The sequence below is a fragment of the Limulus polyphemus genome, unplaced genomic scaffold (assembly GCF_000517525.1).
Source record: "Limulus polyphemus unplaced genomic scaffold, Limulus_polyphemus-2.1.2 Scaffold3700, whole genome shotgun sequence".
Classification (NCBI taxonomy): Eukaryota; Metazoa; Arthropoda; class Merostomata; order Xiphosura; family Limulidae; genus Limulus; species Limulus polyphemus.
In genome coordinates this window covers 68,478-93,111 of record NW_013669310.1, presented here as the reverse complement: position 1 = coordinate 93,111, position 24,634 = coordinate 68,478, and the positions used below count along the sequence as shown (strand labels likewise).

The 24,634-nt window shown below is 31.8% G+C and overlaps 1 protein-coding gene across 2 annotated transcripts in view; it reads left to right on the top strand.

The window, feature by feature from the left end:
- Nucleotides 1–24,634, top strand: part of LOC106469877 (F-box only protein 21-like) — an 80,765-nt gene that overhangs the window by 11,993 nt on the left and 44,138 nt on the right. For both annotated transcript variants that reach the window (XM_022398455.1, XM_022398454.1), the window contains exons 3-6: nucleotides 6,365–6,489; nucleotides 8,594–8,746; nucleotides 14,514–14,653; nucleotides 22,854–22,987. In XM_022398455.1, coding sequence (XP_022254163.1) covers nucleotides 6,365–6,489; nucleotides 8,594–8,746; nucleotides 14,514–14,653; nucleotides 22,854–22,987 — 552 coding nt within the window. The remainder of the gene's footprint in view (nucleotides 1–6,364; nucleotides 6,490–8,593; nucleotides 8,747–14,513; nucleotides 14,654–22,853; nucleotides 22,988–24,634) is intronic.

Genomic DNA, 24,634 nt, shown 5'->3' with positions numbered 1-24,634 from the left:
TATTTATAATACATTACTGTGCTCAGTTTTATTACTTTTATCATATGTTGTGTTTTAGTTTCTGCTCAAGAATTATATATAAAATTTTTAATATTTCACTGAATAATGTACAACTTGGATTATTCATCTTCAGACAATTGTTTGGTAACAGTGTCTAGCTTATTTTTGCATTTGTATAAACATGTATAAAGTCTTCAGTGTACGTATCAATAGTGAACAAATGTACAGTTTGTATGTTCTTCACATATAAACTGATGTGATTATAATATCTCTGTGTATCTTTTACTACGTTTTTATTTTTGCATCTAAATATGATTTGCATACAACTGTACGTATACTTCTCAGTGCATAATTTACAATTTTGATATTGTTTATCCATACATTGATTCTCCTTTTGTGTGTATGTTATCTTGATTTGTAACTTTTGAATATACTTTTATGTAATTTAACTTTTTTTTTTAAACCCTTTGCAAAATACCAGAATAAAATATTTGTATATCAGTTAGTATGTTTTAATTATAAAACAACAGAAGTGTGGGTCTTACAACATAATGATAGTAAGAAGGAAAAATGTAAAATCTTACGATAAGCCTAAAACTATCAAAGTGGTACAAGTAGTACTTACAAATCACACAAAGTTATCATTATAAATACTAAATCATATTTTTATTATGAACTAAATATAAAATTATGCTAAATTATTGAACTTAAAACTGTGAGTATAAATGCAAAAGAATAAAAAAAAAATCACAAACTCCTTCAGTTCAAAGCACTAAGCCTAATCCACATAAAGACCTTGTGCTCGCCACTCGATAGATCTTAACCTTAACATTTGTGGATCAAATTCTTTTCCTAAAATATATCTATTTTAAGTTAATTTTTCAATGATTAATATAAATAGATATACGATATAGCATGACTTAAGCTACTATAGAAAAATAATAAAAGTCAAATACATCCCATGCAGTTTTTTCCAGAAGCAAGTTATCTAAGGCTTATAGAAAAGTACTATTGACCAATACTAAATACAACCTCTACATAAAACAGCAGTTATTATAATAGTCACCACCCACATTCATATTGTAAAATCCAGAGAACAACGTTTCGACACGTGCTTTGCTTATCATCCTATGATTTGTCAAATGTGAAATACAGCGATTGAAATAATAGGGTACTGAAATTGATGCCTTTGACTAGGATTGGCTAAAAGTTTTACAACTGAGGTTTAGCATGCCCATATGCTGTTTTATAAAGAAAATAGACTAGAAAAAGGTTTAGATACCAATCGTAGATGGCATGACAAGTGCTGAAGTGGAAGGAAAAATGTATTTTGGGAATTTTTTATTAAATTTCTCTTTAAACTTCATTAAATAATAAAAAATTTTGTACAAATAATTGGATTTTATGCTACTATTTACAAAAATAAAATCTCAAATCCGATAAAAGATAGGTTCTCTGTAATGTTTTCAATTCACAAATGTGATTTTGCCCTCACGATAAGACAAAATGGCCATGGGAAGTAACGGGTTAACAGGAAATGTATCTACTTATAAAAATGTGCTTTACCATGTGTCTGGTCTTTTCATACAATGTAGTGAAAGATGTACCTTTTAAGCATCATCTACTTTATCAGTGAAGGACAGTTGCTGACAGTTGCATTTTCTGTTCAATGTACAAAGTTGTTGTAATATTTCCATGGACAAATGATATACTGTCTGTTAGAGAACAACAAAAGATTATATGTGAGTAGAATGAAAACAACGTGATAGATTTGTGGATCATGTGTTTATGCTAAAACTGCATAGCAACAGACTAAGTGAATAAATTTTAAAAGCAGAGAAGATGTAGTGTCTGCATACAACAATTTTTCTTTGTCTGTTTCAGACTTGTTCTCAAGTAGACAGTAGAGTTTCACTACTATAGGCTTATTATACCAACACTCACTACATTTATAAGGTTTCACCCCCCACCCCCATCACTAAAATCGTAATTGGTAGATAGTAATCAAACTATTCTAAATTTATCTAACTGGATTAATGCATTTTGGCTTTTATCACTCCTCCAGTTTCAAGAAATCAAGCATGATGGTACATGACATGACACAATGTGTCAAGTTTAGTGTTGATTATTCAAGAAATGTGGAAGCATACAAGGTTTGGATTGCTATGAATTTTGCACAAAGCTACATGAGGGCTATCTGCACTAGCCATCCCTAATTTAGCAGTGAAAGATAAGAGGGAAGGCAGCTAGTCATCACCACCCACCACCAACTCTTGGGCTACTTTTATTTACCAACGAATAGTAGGATTGATCATCACACTAAAACAACCCCATGGCTGAAAGGATGAGCATGTTTGGTGGGATAGGAATTCGAACCCACAACCCAGAGATTGCTATTCAAGCACCCTAACCACCTGGCCATGCCAGGCCCAGAAACGTAAAAGGAACAGATGGTTGAAATGTGCAAATAAACATACACAAACTCAGCTTTACATATTAGAAGACTGATTAAAAGTTTTCATTCTTATGTTAATGTATTAACCACTTATATTTTATCTAACCTATATAAAAGCCAGTATGATATAGGATGACATGAGAATGGTCATGAAGGGGGTGGGGGATGGACCCTCATCATCTATATAAATAAATGTGAATGTGTGTAACTGTTCCTTACAAGTTTCCACATTTCTTGGTCAATCATCACCAAACTTGACACAGTGATACAGGATGATATAATTTCATATCTAATTTTGTAAAAAACTCCCAAATTAACACAAGTAGACACAGTGATACAGGATGACATGAGCAGATGTTGGATTCTAGCTATTATGTGAGAGAAGGTATGGTATCATATCAGAAGTTAACATTTTTCAACACACAATATTTATTTTCAATAAATAATTATCTCCTCTCACAGTTCTTACCCATCCTCCCCACTTCCAGTGCATCTTTTTTTGCCTGTTCTACACTAAAGAGGGAGTTGGCTGCATTAGGAGGATTGTCGTATGCTTATATGCATGCAACAATGAAGCTAAAGCATGTGTAAACATGTAATGTTAGGTGGGAGCCTCGATTTGTAGCAAGCAAAAATTGTGCATATAGAGAGCAGCACAAATTGAAGAAAGCTATTATGTGAGGGGAGGTGAGTTTCTATTGGAAATACATTTTTGGTGTTGTAAAATGTTAACTTTGATCTTTGTTGTATAGCAGTATAATCAAATTGTGAATTAAGCTTGGAGCTACAGCACTTTGTTTACTGAGTTTGAAAATGCTGCTTAATCTGTGAATAGCAATTAATTGTAGGATTTTAAAAATTTACACCAAGTGAAATGCAACATTTAAATACAATTTATTTTTTTATTCAAAGAACAGAAAATACATAAATTGTATTTATGACATTTAAATTACATTAATTATTCATGTGTTTATTAATTGTGCAGGAAGTTAACCCATTGAGACTTTGGTCTCATTTGCAAAGGGGTCATGGTAAACAACTTGAGAAGACCTTAAAGATTAAATTTCAAGTGAGTTTAAAGTAATGTTCTTACCTTGTTATTTAGAAAATACAGTTTCTTAGCAAAGAGAACATTTGTCACTCCACTTTTCAGTTTATGTTTATATAAATCTATCAAAATTGTTTTTCATTTCTATGATGTCTACATGTTTCTCTGAGCATCTACATTTTGAAACTTCCTGCAGTTAGTTGGGATATGCAGCAGGAACTTCAAGCAGTAGGTGAGCTTTATTAAAGATTTATTATATATTGTATGTTACACTCATTCTCAGGATTTGGTCATTCACAAAAAAAAACAATGAAAGATAAAAAAAACCACTTTGTGATTTGACATATCAAAATCAAAGACTAAAATGAAATATTATTTTGGTGTTTTTGTGGATTACTTTGCTTAAATTGAAAAATATAAAAATATCAAATAAAGAAACAGAAAAACAATGAGATAGCTGTTTCAGTATTTATGTAAAATTATATAATCAAACTGCAAATTTTCATTTTAGAAGAGGATAATTAACAGACTATGCATACACTAAAAAAAGAGGGCGTAAATGAAGTAAGAATACTTGAACAATGGTTACCTGTTCCATTCCAAAAAAGTAATTTAAGACACTTAATTTGTTATGATGCAATGAGTTCATCCAGCACAACAGAGCACACACGTTTGCTATAAGTAGCTATGGGAATTTTTTCTGCTGGACGTCGCTGTTCCTTGTCATTTTACTGACAAGTTGTCCTTTCTATAAGAAATGTCAAAAAGGATTTATTAAATTCTAATCCAATTATTCAATATGGTACAATAGTCATGCATGCCCATATACCAAACAACAACAGATATACACTCAAATGCATTGCTCTCTCTTTATGCATTTTCTCTGTTCATGCCCTTATCTTCAAATATTTTTTTCAATCAGTCGACAGGGGAAATCCTCAATACTTAAAACAGAGGAAATTCTGTTTTTATTTGTCCTGAAATTCCCTCATAAACAATTTTATTTTTATTTATTATTATTATTATTTTTTATATATATATATAATCACTTTGACCAGTCGGCACATGTGAAGACTGGCAGATTGATGCTGATATCAATATGAAATTTCTTGGGTGAGTCTGTGTTATAATACTTAGACTATAGGCTATGGAGTACATAAAAAAAAGAAAAAAACAACTTCAAGTACTCTATTGATAGTACTATTAACAGCTTATAAATTTAACATTTAAGATAATTTTAACCAATTGATACAATTCTGCCATCAACAGCAATTTAACACTTTATTTTTTCAATAAAATAACTAATAGTTGAGAAGTATTTTGAAAGGCCATTGATCAGACTTTCCAGTCAGCAGGTACCACTTCCCCAAAAATACGTTGTCAAAAGGTATAATACTGTTAACACTGTCCTAGTATTTACCTTGCAAAGTGTAGAAATTAAGACTTTGATTTTGCAGTCAACCTCTGATTATGTGGTCATATGTAAATTATGCAAAAAATGCTTTAGTTGTATAATATTTTTAAACATGATCCTAATAATACCAGTTTCTTACTGTTTTTAATATTTAATCGAAATATTATGGCACATTAGCTTATTAAACCAAGATGACAGTTATACTGCACTCTGTAGTGTATTGTACAGTAATTGAGTTATGATTATGGTTTTCCTAGATTTAGAAAACAGTTACTGCACAGTATAAAAACCTTGAAACTTGATTTTTAATTGAAAATAAAGTGAGTATTCATAATATGCTTCTATAATGTGATTGAACTAAATCTTTTCTGTCATGTCTACATCTGTGTGTTAAGTGTAGTACTTTCTTGTCCAGTGGATTCCCATATTTATGAGAAAAGTTAGTATGGTTGTGATGGTTTATTTTTTATTAAAAGTTTCTAATTTAGTCCATGTACTGTAATGTTATTGATATTGGTTTGTGTGTTTCTCTCTTTCTTATATATATTCACTACTTACATCATTCAAAACCTCACAGAAAAATACTATGCAGAGAAATATATAATATAACCAGAACACCAGTAAAATTCACCTGCAGATACAAATAACAAAATACTGTAATATCAGGCTATTCTGTTTTTTTCCTCTCCGTTATTACTTTTTCTACCAGTTTTGTGAGTTCAGAGGTCACTCTTTGGATATAATTTTACTGAAAATCCAGAACAAAAACATACAAATACTGTATTTTGAGTAAACATGAATAACCTATTTTAAATACATATACTTTTCAAATTTACAAACATATAATATATTGTATTTATAAATTCCTTTTTAAATTAAAATCTTATTATATTTTCTCCTATTATTACAGAAATGCAGTTTATTTATTGTATGATTTCATACTTTCACTTTTTTATTTTCTGTAACTCTTTGTAACTGTTTTCACAATTTCTACTGACTTTACAAAACCAGTTATTTCTTCCCCCTTACTACTATCGGTTTAAAGTGGCACCAGACATCTTGACCTCTATTTATAATAACTGTATTTTTAATTTTCCTCCCCCTCTTTGGATTTTCTCTGTCTTTCTTCAATTGTTCTATGAACCACATTTCCTTTTGTTTCCATTTGGAAAGTATGTTGGCTAATTTTATTTATTTTTGAGCATTTTTAATGTACTTAATTTATAAATGTGGTGTATTATGTTTTTATACCTATGGGAAGTATATGTATTTAATTTAGATTATTTATGTTTGGTTGAAAAAATGGTATTTATTTTTGTTGTTGTAGATTCTCAGTAAAATTATATCCTGAAGAGTGTCACAAAACTCATAGCAGAAAGTAATAAAGGAGAGAAAGAATAGAATACTGTGATATTCCAGTGTTTTCTTATATATTCACTATTTACAGCATTCAAAACCTCACAGAAAAATACTATGCAGAGAAGATACTAAGATATGTTGGACGTCAGTATCTTGAGAAGCGCTGGCTAGAATATTTGGCACTTCCTAATGAGAAGCAGACTTTAGAAAAAGGTATGAAATTTAAGTTTTAGTTTGTGTGTGTGTGTGTATGTATCTATTAAAGCTGGTCAGTTAACTTATAATTTGAGTAACTGTTTTCTTTAGTGTTAAATACACAATAAATTTAATTTTTATATATTGTGTATGTGTTATGTTTTTAATACCTCACTTACTGCTTTCCTGAATTTATGTCCTAATGTAAAGTGTGACAGGAACTGGCATATCTGTTATTATGAAGCAAGCACTTGTGAAGCAGTATTCTTTATTGATCAATTTTCAATGGACAATAAGAATGGCAGTAAAATAACATAATAGTAAAATTTGCAGTTGTCATTGATTTTACTAAAGTAACAAAAAAACATGACACACACACACACATTTTCTTTCACATTGTACTTTATATCGAGTAGAATATTATGAAATTATACTTTGTGATTTTATTATACATAAATAGGTTGTTGTTGTAATATAGCCTTCATAAAGACTAAGAAAAAAAATTTTTGTTTTGCAGTAATTTGACTGATCCTGGAAAAAAAGACCCTAACCCTAAATGTTTGACACTATTTCTTTTGAAAATGTTCATAGAGCATATCTGTATGCTTAAGAGATCAGTGATATTTTTACTCTGTTATTTATATGAGCATGTTTCATAATGAACTACTCCAAAGAATGCAACTTTGATCATAACTAACTTGAAATTATATCAAACAAAACGTAGACATAGTAACAACTTTATTTAAGTTAAAAATCTTCATTGAAAACTTAAGAAAACTTTTACAATATACATTATTATTTGCAACATTTTGTTGAGTATGGATCATGTTTACTTTAGAACTTTATGCCAGCTATAGTAAAATTTACAACCAATATTGTTCTTAACTTTCCAACATTTATATATTACTCCATCAGTATGGGATAATACATACTGTCCAAAAGAAGTTGCATCATAATTACATTGTCAGTGACTAAGTATGAAATCAAAAACTTTCAAAAGAAAAGTAAATTTTTTATCTCACAGTGAAGCATTTTCTGGCACATGGATTTCCCTCAGAGTAGTTGGTGAGGGCTCGTTATCTGGAGACTTGGAGAATATTGAGTTACAGAGTATGCAATGTTTTTTTCTTTGAACTGCAACTGAGTTTGTCACGAAGAAAGAGATGGAACACAAATACCATCCTTTTTTTTACACAAACAGTTAAAAACAAACACAATACCAAACAAAGGGTAAGTTTATTGTGGACACGTTGAACTGGTAAGAGAAGAGTGAGCAAACCTCTAATAGTTTCTGTTACCAGTCGAGTGTGCTCCATCTTGCAAGCTACATTAAATGTACATCTAGAATATAAAATAAAACCCAAAGTTGGTTTGTAATAATTTAATCAAAATACTTAAACTGTACATTAAGAAAAAATTAAACTCTAACCCCCTTGAAAGTTAAGTTTGCAACAATCTACAGTTAATCTGAAAGTGAAAGTTAACAACTAAAAATTCGAAGTTAAAAACTAAGCTTTTGATCCAACAAAATTTACCACTACAGATGGCAAACTTGGCTTTATGTACTAAAACAGAATAACACTAACAAAGCTATGCTTGCACACTTGACCCTTGTCCATCACGATCAAAATGCAAGAACTTTGCAGACCCTGAGTTATCAGATTTGCTGATAGAAAAAATAACCATGTATTTTGTCATAAGCTATCCTTTCAGTGAGAAAACATGTCTAATTTGCAGTTAGTGAAATCCGATCTCGTGTAATGGAGAAAGGGAAAGTTAAATGGCTTATTTGAGTGACTCTTTGCATCCAAACTGAATTGAAATTAAAAAAACGAAATGTTGTAAAACTTTCATATTAACTTAGGAGGGGACCACAACAGTTTAATACAGATAATTAAAATTAATTCAGTAAAAAATTAAAATTTTAGGAAACTTGAAAATGCTAGATAGGAATAAAATAAGTTGATACAGAGCTTATACATAACTATGCTGTTTTTCATTGAAAATTAAATTAAATAAAAGTAAATTAAGATCTTCTTGTAGGTTTACATAGATTTGTTCATTATTTTCACACAGATCCTTGTTACATTGGTGTACCTTGTTGTTTGGTTTTTGTGGTTAGGTGCAATTCTTTTTGCTCAGTGGTGTAATCCAACAACAAACATTCAGGAAGACGTCACATCTCAGTTGGATCACCTTTCTCAACTTGTAAGAGAAGAACTTCAGCAAAGTGACTGCAACCATCCATTGCTACAAATAAATCAAGAGGAAATAGGTAAAAACATACATAATATGTTCAACACATGTTGTTATACGTGTGCAAATTTTAATACTCTTGTGATAGTACAGTTATTAGGAAATTAAAGAACTATTTACATACAAACACTTAATTTCCTTAGCTTTGTGATACAACTATCCTACTTAAATAATTGAGTGTAAGAAAATTCAAATGAAGGATTTTTCCAGGATAAATCATATTTCACCTTATTTTCTCGTATGTTCATGGATCAGGTGCGGCATATTGGATAGTGTGCTAACTAACCAAGTCTATATTTCTGGGTCTACAGATAGTGGGGATTGTGTTGTCAGTGCTTATGATACTTATGAATATATTTTTCTAAATGAAGGAAAAAAATCTTTCATTCTTCAGCATGCATCATTTATTTGTCTATTAAAACTTGTTTAATTAGTAAAGTCATTGCAATATGGTTAATGAATATAATACATTAACAAGATTTAATATTTTTCTGTATTTTTGTGTGACTTAAGTTTAATCCTGTTCAAGATTAATGTATATATAATTATTACTTGTATTGGTCTCTAAGAAATATTTTGTAGAACTGAAAATTATAACTCGGAATGTAATGTTGGTGTATGTACATTATAAAAACTGGTAAGTTACTTTTTAAACCTTTCCAACCTGTTGACTGTATATTGCCATATTTTGTTTCTGTACATTTACATCAATGAAATTCAAAAACTCTTAAACCTCACCATACCTGAAACAGGCACTTTAAAAATAAAACACTATAACCATCGAGCATTTCTGAACCTAAATTTAATGTTTTTGGTGTATTTACAATGTATAACAAAATGAAAAAAAATTCTATATTAAGAGTAAAGAAAATAAAAGCTTTTGGAACAGTGAAAGGTAAAATTTTTATTATAGATTACAGCCAACTGGTTTTGATAACAAAGTTACCATCATCAGAGCTTTGAACCCTAATATTTAATTGTACTATACATAGAATTTCATGAACAAACTCATTCTTGGTATATAAAGTGAAACTACAAGGAACACCAAACACCTCATCCATAACAAAAATAATACAACAATCAATTAACCAGAGAAAGAAGTGACTTGCAGATATTGCATCTGAAAAAAGGTTGCTACAAATCGTTTTTTAAAATAATCTAGTTTATTTTATTTATTTTTTGGTGAGACCTCATCACTCTCTTCACAGTGTGGTCTCCTTGGCTTTTGGAAGAAGAAAATGTCTTGTGATTTTTCAGCAGTAATTACCCCTCTCACCACAGGCATCCTTTATTGTTTGTTCATGTTACACCAATTAGTATAGCATAAAGTTGTAGCTAATAATCCATATCTTAATATTGTATAAGTTTTAAGCTTTTAATTATATAAGGCAATATTACAAAAGATCCTGAATTTATTTACCACCCCTTCAAGAAGTATGAAATTTAATGTTACTTATTATAATATTGTCATCACTCATATAAAGCATAATTTTCATTGCCTTCAATTTTGTTTGGTTACAGAACCAACAAATAGAAAATCAGACCCCTTTTGCCACACCCACCTGTCACATCCTCTCTTTCAGGACTTATCAATATTTCTCTCTTTATGTTTAATACTATATATAGGTTTTCATGATGCACTATATTACATTGTTGTGTGTATGGAAAAATGTTAATTTCTCTTTCAGTAAAAGTTTTGTTCCCATGGGGAACTCATCAACGAGCTTGGATGAATTTGTAAGGGCTCTTGTAGCAGTTAAAAAGCCAGAAAAATTGTGATAATTATGGGACACTGCCTGATTTTTGCATGTTGTTATTCTATGTTCTTTGGTGCATTATTGAATAAAATAAAAAATATTTAGTGCAATACTACCATTAGTACAATAATAATAATAATAAAAAAATTAGGGTTAAGTTTCATTGACTAGACAGCAAAAAAAAGGCCCAAGTATGTACTTCATTTCTTCATTTCTTGTTTTTCATGTGCATTCTTTATTATTATAAAAGTAACTAAAATGTTAAAATAAGTAACTTTTTAGGTTAGATTAGGTAAAATAATAGATATAATAAAAAATATTCACGTGGCATGCATGTGAGCAGCTTGGAGTAGCTTGTGGATAATGTAATGTGAGCCACATGTTCTCCAAGTGACTTACAGCATTTGATATTTTTGAGATGAAGAAAAATATTTTTAATCTTAACATGAAAATAATTTTGCACTCAGACTGGTCAAAAAAAGACTATGTTCATTGGATAAGTGGCATTCATATGTTGACCAGCGATGTTTGCATTCATTGTACTGGACACATGTATGTATGCTACCTCATTTTACACATTAAACTTGGGTACCAGTTGATTGAAACCAATATAGTAATACCTATATGAGCAGTACTAACAAAAAAGTCATTACCTAACTCAAGAATTAACTCCCTCAACATGGGCTTAATCAATTTGACCAACCACGTGACCTCTTTGTACTCGTTTAAAGTCTTTATAGATCTGATACTACTAACTTTTAATATAGTATGTATATCTTCACAAAAGTTTGCAGTCTTTCAGTAAACATTACAAGTCTTTCACATACAAAAAGTCATATTTTTAGTGAAGTACTTTAAATAAACTAAAAAAATATTTGTCTGTGAATGTATTGAGTATTTGTTTTGAATAGTCTGTGTGCAAAATGATTTTCATGTTAAGATTAAAAATACTTAAAACGTGTATACTATTAAAATGTAGATTATTAGCTATAATTTTATGCTATACTAATTAGTATAACATGAATGAACAAAAAGTAGTTGAATAAAATTCACTAATAAAAGTCACCGAAACCTCGTAACGTGCAATCAATGATGCCCAGGCTGAGAGGGTTAGGTATTTATATACTGCAACTCAATGTACGTTAGTGTCATATGTTTACATCATGAACCAATGAAAAATAAACAACTTGTAAGTATCATTTGACTGCTGAGTTACATCACATACTGTATTTTACATGTAGAGAAGATTATTGCACAAAATGCAAGTAGAAGACGTGTATATTTTTATTAGTAGAAGTTGTTTGTGTAAGTTAGTAAGTGTATAAAGATATGATAATACATGTGCCAACAGACAACTGCATCTGAAGGAAGAAATAATGCTAAATTAATTCTTCACCTAATGTACTTAATTCTGAAATACACTTCTGTGATATTTTAAGTAAAGCGATTTTCCCATAAAGTAATCAGGTAGGTTATGCAAAATTAAATTGTATTACCTGATTTTGACTTAATTTTTCAGTAAAGAAAAAGATTGAATACAAAAACAACCAAATGAAAATCTTTATATATTTTTTAAACACAATCAAGAGACAAAACATGTATTTAATGTGCATTTAGGAAGTTTGAGAGTTCTCAGTGAATAAGTGATTCTGTGTTAAGAAGTACTTTTAAAGACTGATAAAATATAAACAATAATTTTCTTTTCATAGTGTGTGCACTACAATCATTACTGTTGGACATTCCCATAGAAAAATAAGGGGTTGTGTCCTCAAGGTATTGCATTACCCACCAGTGGAAAAGATTGCTGTTTAATTCTGCATAGTGTGCTAAACTTTACCAAAATCTTTCTAATGAGCATGCACATGTTATACCATAGGTAAATGACCCACAACAATAGGTAACTAGGAAAAAGAAATATATTAGCTATCATATAGGAGTTGAGCTTAAACTCACAGCTACACCCTCAAGTCCTTGATAAATACACCCATTAATAAGATTCTTTCATTGCATATTCCAATAACATTTTAAAAACTTTTTTTTAGTAAGTTTACTTTATCTATATATCTGAACACCAACTTGCAACAAATGTCTATAGTTTCATCTAATGGTATATTAATAAATAAAGATTACATGATACACATCATGGAAATTTATCTATCTACTTTCTTTTACAAATTTTAAACTATTATGAGCAGTACATATGTTTCTATTTTACATGCTTGTTCAAAAAAAAAGTTACATAGGAAGGAACTTAGCTAAAAGTTGATTGATCCAATACTAGAAATAATTGGTCTAACTGGGCATCCTCCAATAAAAACCAATAGGTCTAAAGATCAACCTTTTCATTAACAAAACATTGTTTTGACATTTTAACAAATAAAATGGTAATTTTAGTTTGTTACTTGTAGTAGGATTCAATTCAATTCTTTAAATATCTATATTTTGTTTTATTTTTTTATTAAGCATATTGTTTACCCCTTGATATAATAATCTACATTATTTTGGATCACATTTAGGCTTAATAATGACAATATTCCATTATTCAAGTCAATGAGAGCTTTATGTTCTTTACCTTTTACAATTGAATTCTTGATATGAAGAAAGCACTGTCCTGGAAAGGTGTTTAAATGTCTCATATTTTCTGAAATAAATATACATATTAGTTGGTGTAAACATTATTCAAAGCCATACAAGTAATGTTCTCTTTCAATCTTTTTAGGAGGGAGAGCAAATTGTAAATTCTTCCTTAAAGCCCCATTTTCCATCTCTGTAAACTGGTAATCTGAAGTATAACATTATTAATGTTATCTAAAAAAGTATTCCCTCATTGAACTTCCCCTTGGTGATTCATCTTCTACAGCTTTCTAAATTTACATTGAGCCAACAAATTGTTGTTGCTACTACAATCAGTTTTATACCTTAGCTGAAACACAAAAAGTTAACATTATTCTTCAGACCTTTCAACAGTTCTGCAAGTTGTTTATGGAGCTGTTTGCATAGCACCATTAAACATTATATGTGAGCCTTTGTCTATTGTGAATAACCATGAATTATGAAAAAAAAGCTGATTTCATAACCAAAAAAAAGCAAAAAAAACATTTTTAATATTATATTAGTTTACTATGTATACCCTAAGTAGGACCATGACATAAATGTCAAGGAAACTTTTTAAAACTGTGTAAGAATACAACAACCATGAAATACAACATGCACAGCAAGTTCAACAAAATATTAACTGTGCAAAATAAAATTGATATGACATTTTGAATGATGATGTAAAACTATTTAGTACATACTCAAAAAGTGTCAATTTTATAACGTTTTGGTTGAAATGAAAAAGTAAGGTTGAAATGACAGATTTATGATTAAGAAAAAATCATACATGAAACACATTTACTTCCATATGAGGTTTTTCCTTGCAAAAGAAAAAAAAATATCATTTTAAAGACCCCTTTCTTTTCATTTTTATGTTTTTCATCTCTGCATAAATTGTTTTGGTCATTTTTAGGTGTACAATTAAAATATTTTGATTATACTAAAGAGACTTTGAAATGTCTAGGTTCATTTATAACTGTTAATATTTATGGGGATATATTTTCGAACATTGGAAATTTTTCTTCATAAGATGTCGACTTTGTTATCCATAAAAATGTATCTTAGTAGAACACTTTTTTGCCAAAAATTTAAAATATAGTTTATACATTTTATTATTACAACTTAAGTCTATTCACCATCCTGCTTTTTCAAATGTATTAACATATTTCTTATTAAACCTGTAAATATAATTATAGTAAGTTGATAAAATGAAATACTTCTACACTGTGTTTGAAATAAGTATTGAATTACAAATGACTTGAGTATTTGAGTACATTCAAAATTGACTATTTTGCATTCCATTAAGGAACATGTTTTTGTTGAAGACAATTTATAAATGAAGTACCTAAATTCTTACAAATTATGTAGCTGAAATTTAATTGCTGAAAATAAACCAATTTTATTTCTATAGATGGTTTTTATCATATTCCATAGACATTGAAGCAACAGAGTCACTGTGGCTGCCTAGAGATTGCCGTGCCATTCTTACTTCCCTGAATGTAGTCCTTTTTCATCATCTCAAGTTTCAACAAACTAGGGCTGATCAAATTGTGAAAAGTTACTATATTCATGAGGTATGTAATTAACATATCTAATATTGACTTAATGTTGATGTTTATCATCAAAATTGTACTTTATTTTTTATGTAGATATAACCATGTGTTTACTGTTAAAGTAACGCAACAATGAATTACTTTAAGCTTTTAATTAAATTATAAATTGAAGATGATGTTAGATACTAGAAAATTAAAGAACTATTCACATACAAACATTTAATTTCCTTAGCTTTGTGATACCACTATCCTACTTAAACAGTTGAGTGTAAGAAAATTCAAATTAAGGATTTTTTCCAAGTTAAATCATATTTCACCTTATTTCCTCGTATGTTCATGGACCAGGCATGGCATATTGGATAGTGTGCTAACTAACCAAGTCCATATTTCTGGTTCTATATTTGAGCATACTTTGTTACAGTTTTGCTATTGAATTATGGAGCTGGGAAATTCACTTAATTGGTTATGTATTAGCATCGGTTTCATTGAGTAGGGTGACAAAAATACTCAGCTAATCAAAATTAGTTTTTCCTATTACTGAAGAAATTAAGTCATAAAACTAAAATGACAGTTTTGATATACAAACTCTGTATACCTATATTCCTAGAGAAAAAGAATTCAAGTAAGTTATCACTAATTACCATAAATGAAGAATTACCACAACTTCTTCAAATTGAGTGATGTTTTTGATCTAGCAACAAACTTTTGCTTTTAATTTAACAATATAAGTTACTGCCAAATTGATGGATTCTGTATGAGTGGAACTTTATCTAGTTCATTAGCCAATGTCTTCTTAACTCAACTAAAGGAAGGCCTTCAGTACAGCCATATATTTTTCTGTACACTGGATGGAGGTATATTGATGATGTTCTCTGTAGTTCTTAACTCTGATCATGAAAAACAATGTTTTGTAAGCTGTATCAACAATTTTGATGACAAAAAATTCACTTTGAGACAATAAAGTTTGAAGATGGCTTGAATGGGCAATGAAGAAAACTTTATATTACAAGTTTAACATAGTAACAAACGTACAAAGTTTAGACAAGATTTCATCAACATCAGATAAGAAATTATCCAAAGCAGAAGGATAATTAAAGAAATAATATAAGAAATTAAATGTGACATACATGAACAATCTTATGTAGGTGAAACTGGAAGAGAATGGGACGAAGAACACTAGAAAGGACTGTCATGTGTGATTTTGAATATTTAAAAGAAACCAAACTTTATATCTGAAAATAATCTGCTTATGAAAAAACCTTGTCGAAACATTGTACATTTGTTACTCTGTTAAACTTGTAATGAATTTTCTTATTCATTAACCATTCAAATCATCTTCAAAGTTTGCTGTATCAATAGAATTCACTCCTTCATCCACTTCACCATTGAAAATTTCTCCATAAATTTTTTAATACTTGCATCATTAGGAAATCAACTGAATTTGACACATGTTTATTTAAAACCAATACACTTGGTATAGTACATAACCTGGAAATATGCACACCACCTACAACAAACGTGGAACCTTAAAATGCTAAATCTGAATTGTACTTGACATGTGTAACCCATAATTTAAACAGTGAATTAAGAAGAATATCAGAGATTTTCATTTATAAAAATAGTTACCTCAAAGGAAAAGCTAAATAAAAGTCCATGAAACCCAAACAAAGAAACCATAAAGCATTTAATCCAACAAAAAACCACAAAACCTTATCATAACCACTATCACTCTTGTTGAAGATGTCAGTGATAACCTTGGTGGAATATGAAAACACCTCATCAAAAAAAAAGGACAGTGTTAACATCATCTTGTTAATTGTACAAAAACAAGAACACTGTTGTAAGAAATTGTCTGAAAAAAAAGGATACTAAAGAGTCATAAATGATATGCAAAAAAATGTGAACTATTTTATTTAGATAAAACTAGAAGAGACCTGAATGCAAGGATTAAAGAACATTTGAATAGACTGTCGTACATTTTTGATATTTAAAAGAAACCAAGCACTCCATAGCTGAAAACAGCATTAAAATTCTGTGAAGTGGATATAAAACAGAAGAAAATTTGCATTCCAAAACATACCATCCGCTGACACTTAGCACTATTGCTCAGAAGCCAGGATTTTTATCTTTGGCCATCTAAGCATTGGTCTGATTTTTTTCTTGCTTGCTCCATTCTTTTATTCCCTACTCACTTGCCCTTGGTGATATACTCTCCACCTACGTCGATGAACCCTCTATCCAGGTACTGTATATAAGTACCTCATTCAGATGAGCGTTCAGACACAGGTTTCTCTACTGCAATAATTAGTGTACTTTGTTGCAATTTTGGCATTGCCTAGTGGCTTTCTGTATATATTATATTTAATAATTATTATTAAAAAAAAAATTGTGACATGCCATTTTCAGGCATGAATTCAATGGGTTACTGTTCCAGCATGGAGGCTAATCAGCCCTCTTCTATTCCACCCCTGTTATCTAGCATCTTTTAAAGGTCAGGGTGGGGGTCACCCTTAGTTGAGGCTGTGTGATCTTATTTGTTGTGAGATGGAAACATATATTCGGTCTTGGGGCATCTCTTCAGGGGGTTCTGAGGCTGCTTTTGTCAATTATTCAGGACAGTCTGGAGAGAATTTGGACTCTCTCTCTTTTTTTTTTCCTTTGTTTAGCAGGTGGGCTTCTCATGAGGCCAATTTGGATCAGCCACCTCCTGCTACATTTTTCCAGTTAGTCAGTCGGGTTTGTGAGGTTTAGGGGCTTTCTCCAGGTACCTTTGAATCTCAGATTAGATCCTCTCTTGGATATGTGGGGTTCCAGACATTTCTCGGATTCGTTTTTTTTTATATCCCCCCACACAAAAAAATATTGTCAGAAGACTATCAGTGGTCCCCACATCAATTTGAGCATGACTTGGGTCTTTTGTTGACTTCTATCATGGTAAAATTGTCAGCTTCTGCTCTTTCTTTGGTTTCCTGGCTTGTAGGTTGTTGGGGTTTATTGGGTAGAGAAACTTTGTTGGATGGAGTTTGTCTACCTGCTGTAGCCCTCCGGGAGTTACTTGAGGCTCCTTTTCTTTGTCCCTTGATGGTTTGAAATTATGAATTGATGTCACCCCTTTACTTTTTCCTTGTTGTTGTTGGCCTCTAGAATTTATTTGGCTCCTGCTGGAAATCATGGTGTGACTGCTCGTTGTGTGTTCCAAACCCCAGCTTCTGTTCCTCACTCTGTGGATACTCAGAATAGATTCCATCCTTAGTTTCAAGGCTCCTCCTCTTTGGTAGACCATCATCAATGGCATCAGTGACTACCCTAGGTGGGTGGGTCTGTGGGATACCTGAAATTCCATCACCCCAGATCCATGGGTACTTCAGGTTTTGGCATTGGGGGTTGGTCATTCCGTTAACTTCTCCACCTCCATTATCCTCCCAACCTGTGGTATTTCCACCCCCAACAGATCAGTGGAGTGTGGATCTTCATTCTAAGGCTATCAGAGAGTTATTGTTCAAGACGGTGGTAGTGGGAGTCAATCCCGTTCTTTCGGGATTTTATTCCTGTTTATCTATTGTGCCCAAGAAGACAGGAGATTGGTGGCTGATTGTCAATCTTTCTCATCTCAACAAATTCTTAGATCCTCCCAATCTCCCTTTCTCACAATGGAGTCCCTTCACCAGGTCCTTGGATGACAAAGTTTGATGTTGCTTATGCATTTCTCCACATTCTTATTGCAAAGTCATCCTGCCACTAGCTACATTTCATACACAGGGGTCAGGTTCTGCAGTTCAGAGATCTACATTTTGATCTAGCATGTGCAACCTATGTCTTTTTGCAGAGTCATAAGTTTTTCTTGTCACCTCCACACTTTGGGCCTGTACACACACTATTATCTGGACAACTGGTTACTTCTGGCACAATCTTGTCAGTTGGCAGAAAAACATGCCCAGATTCTCCTTTCAGAAGCCACTAAGGCTGGCTTTCTTGCTAACTTAAAATATTGTCCATATGAATGTCTTTTTCAAAATATTTTAAGCCTGGCTTAGCCAACTCCCATCCAATTCCAGGCTGCAGAATAGATAGTCAGACTCTTATGTGAATGGATCTATCTCTTTTGTGGATGTGGGCATCCCTCATATCTCTGATTTCTTTGGGATGAGCACACATGCAGTCCTTTCAGTGGTCATTGTGTGACCAATGGATTGGGAATTCTGATCAGGAGTATTATCGTAGTTCTTGAGTGGTCATTGGATTGGGTCAACACTACAATCAGTATTTCTATACCACTCTCTCATTCTGAGTTTCGTCTATTCACAGATGTCTCACTTCAGGGATGGGGTGCATATATCAAAGATCAGGAATTCCAGGGTCTATGGATGGAAGACAAATCTTCCTTCCACATCAGTAATTTAGAATGTTGTGCTATCCAACTGGCAATGGATCAAGATCTATTGCAGGGGAAAATTTCATGATTCATTCCATAAATTCCATAGTGGTTTCTTAAATTTCCCATCATGGGGGTATGTGTTCTTTGGACCTTTGTTTTCAAACTTTGGATTTTTCTCTACTAGGCTCACTCCCATTATATCAGCCTCCTGGCTTGCCATGTTTCAGGGGTGATGAATTTCATAGCAGATCATCTCTCTCAGCTCAATCCAATTCTCTCGATCAAATGGATGATCTTTTGTGAGGTTTTCTAATGGATTTGCTCTCAGTTCAGGACTCTAATGATCAATGCATTTGCCACTCATTGAAACTCTCAATTATAGTCATTTTTGGTCCCTGGTACCTCATCCTTGGACTTTGGAGATGGATGCATTCAGTCAAGATTGAATGGGATTGCACCTCTATGCCTTTCCCCTAATTTGTCTGTTTCCCAGAGTTCTGGCTATGATTTGATCCTCTACTTAAGAGCTGTTGGTAACCCCAGATTGGCTGGCTCAACCATGGTTTCCTTTTCTACAGTATCTTCAAGAGGGTCCACCTCTTCCTCTTTGGCTATCTCTGTTAAAGCAACCTCGATTCAACATTCTACACCCAAACTTTCTGAAGCTCAAACTTCATGTATGGAAGTTATGCAGTCCTTTGCATGGAATTGGGGTTTAACTTATAAAATTGTCTTGTATATGTCTCAATCTATCTGTAGACCCACAATGGCCATTTGTCAATGAAAATGGCACACTTATAGCCAGTGGTGTCTCACAAGTAAATTTAACCCACTTCATCCAAACGTGCCCAACATATCTCATTTTTTGACTCTTGGTCTAGCTTTATCTACTGTTGCTTTATATAAGGCAGCTTTATTGACTACTTTTCATTATTCTAAACATCGGAAAGATTTTGACTCTCCAGTGCTATCGGGCCTTCTTCCATCCTTTAATTCTTCTTCCCAAACAACCTTTTCAATTACTCAACTGGGATATTAGGGTGGTATTACATTCTTTGTCTTGACATCCATTTGAGCCTTTAGTCTCAAGTACCATCACCTTTCCCTTAGTGGGTATTTTTTGTTACTGCTGGCATGTGGATGTCATAGGTCAGAGTTGTTTTCACTACACATGCATAGGACTCTTTATCCATTTTGCTCCTGCTATACCCTGATAGGTCCTTTCTTTCTAAGACTGACAGCCAGGGAAGGGGATAAATCCTTCTCACCAGTTCTTTTGCCAGCTATATCTCACCTCTACGACCAATCGGACACTGATTGTTTATTGTGTCCTGTCAGAGCCCTGAGTTATGTGACTCGTTCTAAGTCCTTTCGAGATGATGGAACTCGATTCTTTATTCATTGGGATCCTTCAGTTTCCCAAGATTTATCCCCAATTACTTTGACAAGGTGGCTTCACAAGTATCCATATTGCTTATTCTGGACTTTCTTTACAGGCGAGGAAACTTTTGAGAGTCTCATCTCATCAGCTTCATCACATTCCTATGTCTTTCACTGCCTGTTTGAATTACCCACAAAGGGTAATTACATTAGTGTGTCTTTGGCTTAGGAATTGTCTAATCAGAACATGAGACTATATAGTGCAGTGAATGTGACCTGCCGTGTCATGCCAGCAGCTTTGAAACCTGCTGTCTTACCTCTCATAAAAAAAAGGTGATTCTGTATTCATGAGGAAAGGGAAACTATCCATGTGTAATTGTTTTATTATATCATTATCTGTATTTACAAATTGCTTCCAAAACACTGGCTTAAAGATCACATAATTTGTCTATTCAGAGGGGTACTGAACAATAAATACAATGTGGCAAAAGCTAAATAATAACTTTTAACTGTTTTTTTTTATGAAATTTGGTGATTTATGTGTGTCAACTTGGAAGGAAAAAGAATAAACTACAAATTTCTCAAATATGGTGGCCATATTAGAAGTGTAATGTCATCAGATATGCAAATTAGGTCAATTTTTTTATATAATTTGAGTCTTCATGTTGTTCTGAATAGTTGTTTCCACATGTGTCTTGGGCTATTTCAAATGGTTTTAGAGGTATATTTGATCTAATTAACTAAAAAAAAGAAAAAGTACATGCCCAAAGGGTTAAACACAGCCTAGAACTATAAGATGATTACTTAGTGATCTCTCAGCATACATATGTGTTTTTACAGTTTTATCCAACTTGTACTGTAAAGTGTAAACTTGTTAATCATTTTAATGCGTTCTTTCTAACTTTTGTCCATATAAACAACTCAGTTAAAAGTGTATGATGTTTTTATATCTATAAAGTTATAGAGTTGTTCTTCAAGCTAGGATGAAATTAGAAAAAAATTATCATGTTCTTAATATTTCTTATAAAAATTCAGTTTCCACCTTTGAATAAATTTGATTTTTGCAGAGAGGTAATCTAGTATGATCATAAGTTTTCTTGCCAAATAGTAAATAATGTACTGGATGTTTTTCTAGGACTACTCATTAGAGTCTGTTTGTTTTCACTAAATTATATATTATCCATTATATATTGTCACAAGAATATTTACTGATTTTATCAGAGCCCCCAAGTGGCACAGCTGTATGTATACAGACTTACAACACTAGAAACTAGGTTTCGATACTTGTGGTGGGTAGAGCACAGATAGCCCATTGTGTAGCTTTATGCTTAATTTCAAACAAAGAAGAAAATGATTTTATCAAATGAAATATGAGGACAAGTATATTAATTCTCCATAACAGGGTTATATTCATTTGCATTAACGATAATGATTTTAATGAATAATTAGTTTATTTAGTAATAAATAACCCAGTTTATTTAACAATTCTGTGCTTTTTCTTAACCCTACTGATTCATATTCATCATGCTACATCCCTTACTACACTGGGGAAATTTTTTTAAAGAGTGTGTATTAGGATTATGGACAATAAAACCTTAAAATGTTTAGTATTTTTGTGATTTATAATTAATGATAACAAGGTTTGTTTATTTTCATCAATAAAAATTCAGTAGTTTTAGTATTCTTGTGAAAATTTGTAGAGAAATGAAAGGAATGGTATTAATAATATTTTCAGCTGATTACTTGTTTCATGTTATGTGTGTTATATTTTACATACGATAATATGACATATTTACACGTACAGCAGTTTAGGGGCTAAAAAATAACTTAATCCTAAACTGTTGTACTTGAAGATGTATATCATATTAAACAGAGGGTATTTGAAAATGTTTTTAAAAAAAGCCAAATATATTTAAAATATGATTATTAGTCTCATTAGAGTAATCCATTAATTGAATGTATTTGAATAATGAGCCCATAGATTAATCAATTAAACTCCATAAACTGCCCAGCTCTTTGTGATAAATCTATCAATAGTTATATTGTTTATGTAAATGTTGTATATATATTGACAGAGGAATTCATATAAAATGTAGTATTGTACATGTTGTGGAAAAGTTCAGTTTCCTTTCTTTCAAAAGCCAATAAAATATTCAGCATACAAGATCTAATGGTGTAATTGACAGAACATCTATAAAACAAGTAGAAACAAAGATTTGAGTTCCTCTTCATCTTGGTTGTAACTTCATCATGAATAATTATAAAGTTAGTTAAGGTAATGTGTAATTCACAACTTTTATAAGCAGTGGGTATATTCATTTTATGATTTTGTTTTACATTCTTAATTTGTGTACCCTATGATAAACAACTAATAAGGTTTCATATTCACAAACTATTTAACATAATGACAGCATTATTTTGTTTTGGGAAAATTCATTAGTTATATATCTCATGTTTTTAATCAAGGTGCTGAAGACACGCACAGGAAACTTGATTTCACTTGGAATTCTCTATATTATACTTGCCAAACGACTTGGGGTTTCTTGCTTTCCAGTGTTTTCACCACAGCATTTTCTTTTGAAGTGGTTACAAAACCCAGAGTAAGTAACATGATTTTAGAAAACTGAAATTCTCTCAAACTGTTTGTCATTTAATGTTACATGTGTACATTTATGGTTTCTAGTTAATGTAAGTTATGTATCTCTCAAATGAAGTAGAATCATCTTTAGTTCAACACATTTTCCTTCAAGAATTATTTTAAAAACAGGTTTCTACCTGAATATTATATGCTCTGTGTGTTACCATCATTCAGAGGACAACTCTGAATGTCATTTTGTCAAAATGATGTGGATGACATTATTTTGACAAATCTTAATTCTGTACCAAAGGTAATTCATCAAGACATTGCCATTGATAATGAGAAACTGTGTGTATGAAATATGGAGAAAACCATTTGTTTAAAAATTACTAAAGGTACTAACAATGTTAACGTCTAACTAATTGATGAATCCAGAGAATAAATGTCTTAAAATCCTTAAGATAATACTAACTAGAGTTTAATTTCACAAATATTTTTCTTTTTGCAGATAGAACTTGCTTATGTGTAAAATCTTCCTTTATACTGTTTTGACAAAGTTGTTAGTTATAAAAACAAAAGTTTCATATTGTACATTTTTTATTGAAAGCACTACTCAACTTCAATTTCATAACTTCTGAAAACCCTCTGTCCTACTATTGGATTTTTTTTTGCTGTTGTAAACTTTACTTTCCAAAATGTACTTACCTCTGCTGACACTTATAGCTATTACACGACTTTAAGGGTTTCTTCTTTGCCCATCTAAGCATTGGTCGGTGATTTCATTCAAAGTGAAATGGAGACATATATTCAGATATGTGGTGGTCCTCCAGGGGGCTCTGAGGCTGCAGTTGAGGGCAATCTTTGACATTTTGGGGAGACTTCAGATTCACTTTTTCCTGTGTCTTCTTTTAGTCTGTTGGATTTTCAGCCCCTTGGGTGACTGTGATAAGTTTACAGACTCGTAGTGCTGGGGTCCAGGGTTTGATTACCTAGTGTGTACTCAGCATATGACCCACAGTTGCTTTGCTCTAACAAAACAACTTACTATACCTCATGAAATGCTGTTCCATTCAATGGTCATCAGCACAGTTTTTAAATGACCTATGAAAAATGAAAAGGAGGCCACTGTGTGATAAGCTGCCTTTGATTTGTTTTTCTTGTGTTGGTTCTTAGATTGTGTGATGTTTTGGGCTTTTTCCTGGTTGCTTTTGAGCCTACAACTTACTTGATGACAGAAAAGTCTGGGAAGGAATTTTTAATTTTCACTCCATACACGGATATTGGGATTTATGCTGGAAGGTTTACTGCTTAATTACATGAAGGAACTTTGTGGTTTAGCCTAACACCACTAATTGGAGGCATTTTTCTGACTCTTAAATAACACATCTGCTCCTCAAATTTCAGAGTTCTAAGGCAGAGTTGTAGTTCACCAGTCTAGTTCTATGTCCTCTGGTGGGACAAAGTAAGTCTAAGGACTTACAACTCAAATTCAACATTTTTGTTTCCTTTCACTTCCCTTTGTTAAAAGACTGAGTTCCCAGCTTCATTGATGACGAGCTGGATCTATTTTTTGCATGCACTTTGGTTTCATTTTTGGCTTCTACATTCCTCCCAGTTGTTGTTGGTGTCTCAAATTTCATTGGCTCTTACAGGGGGTCATAGTTCCACC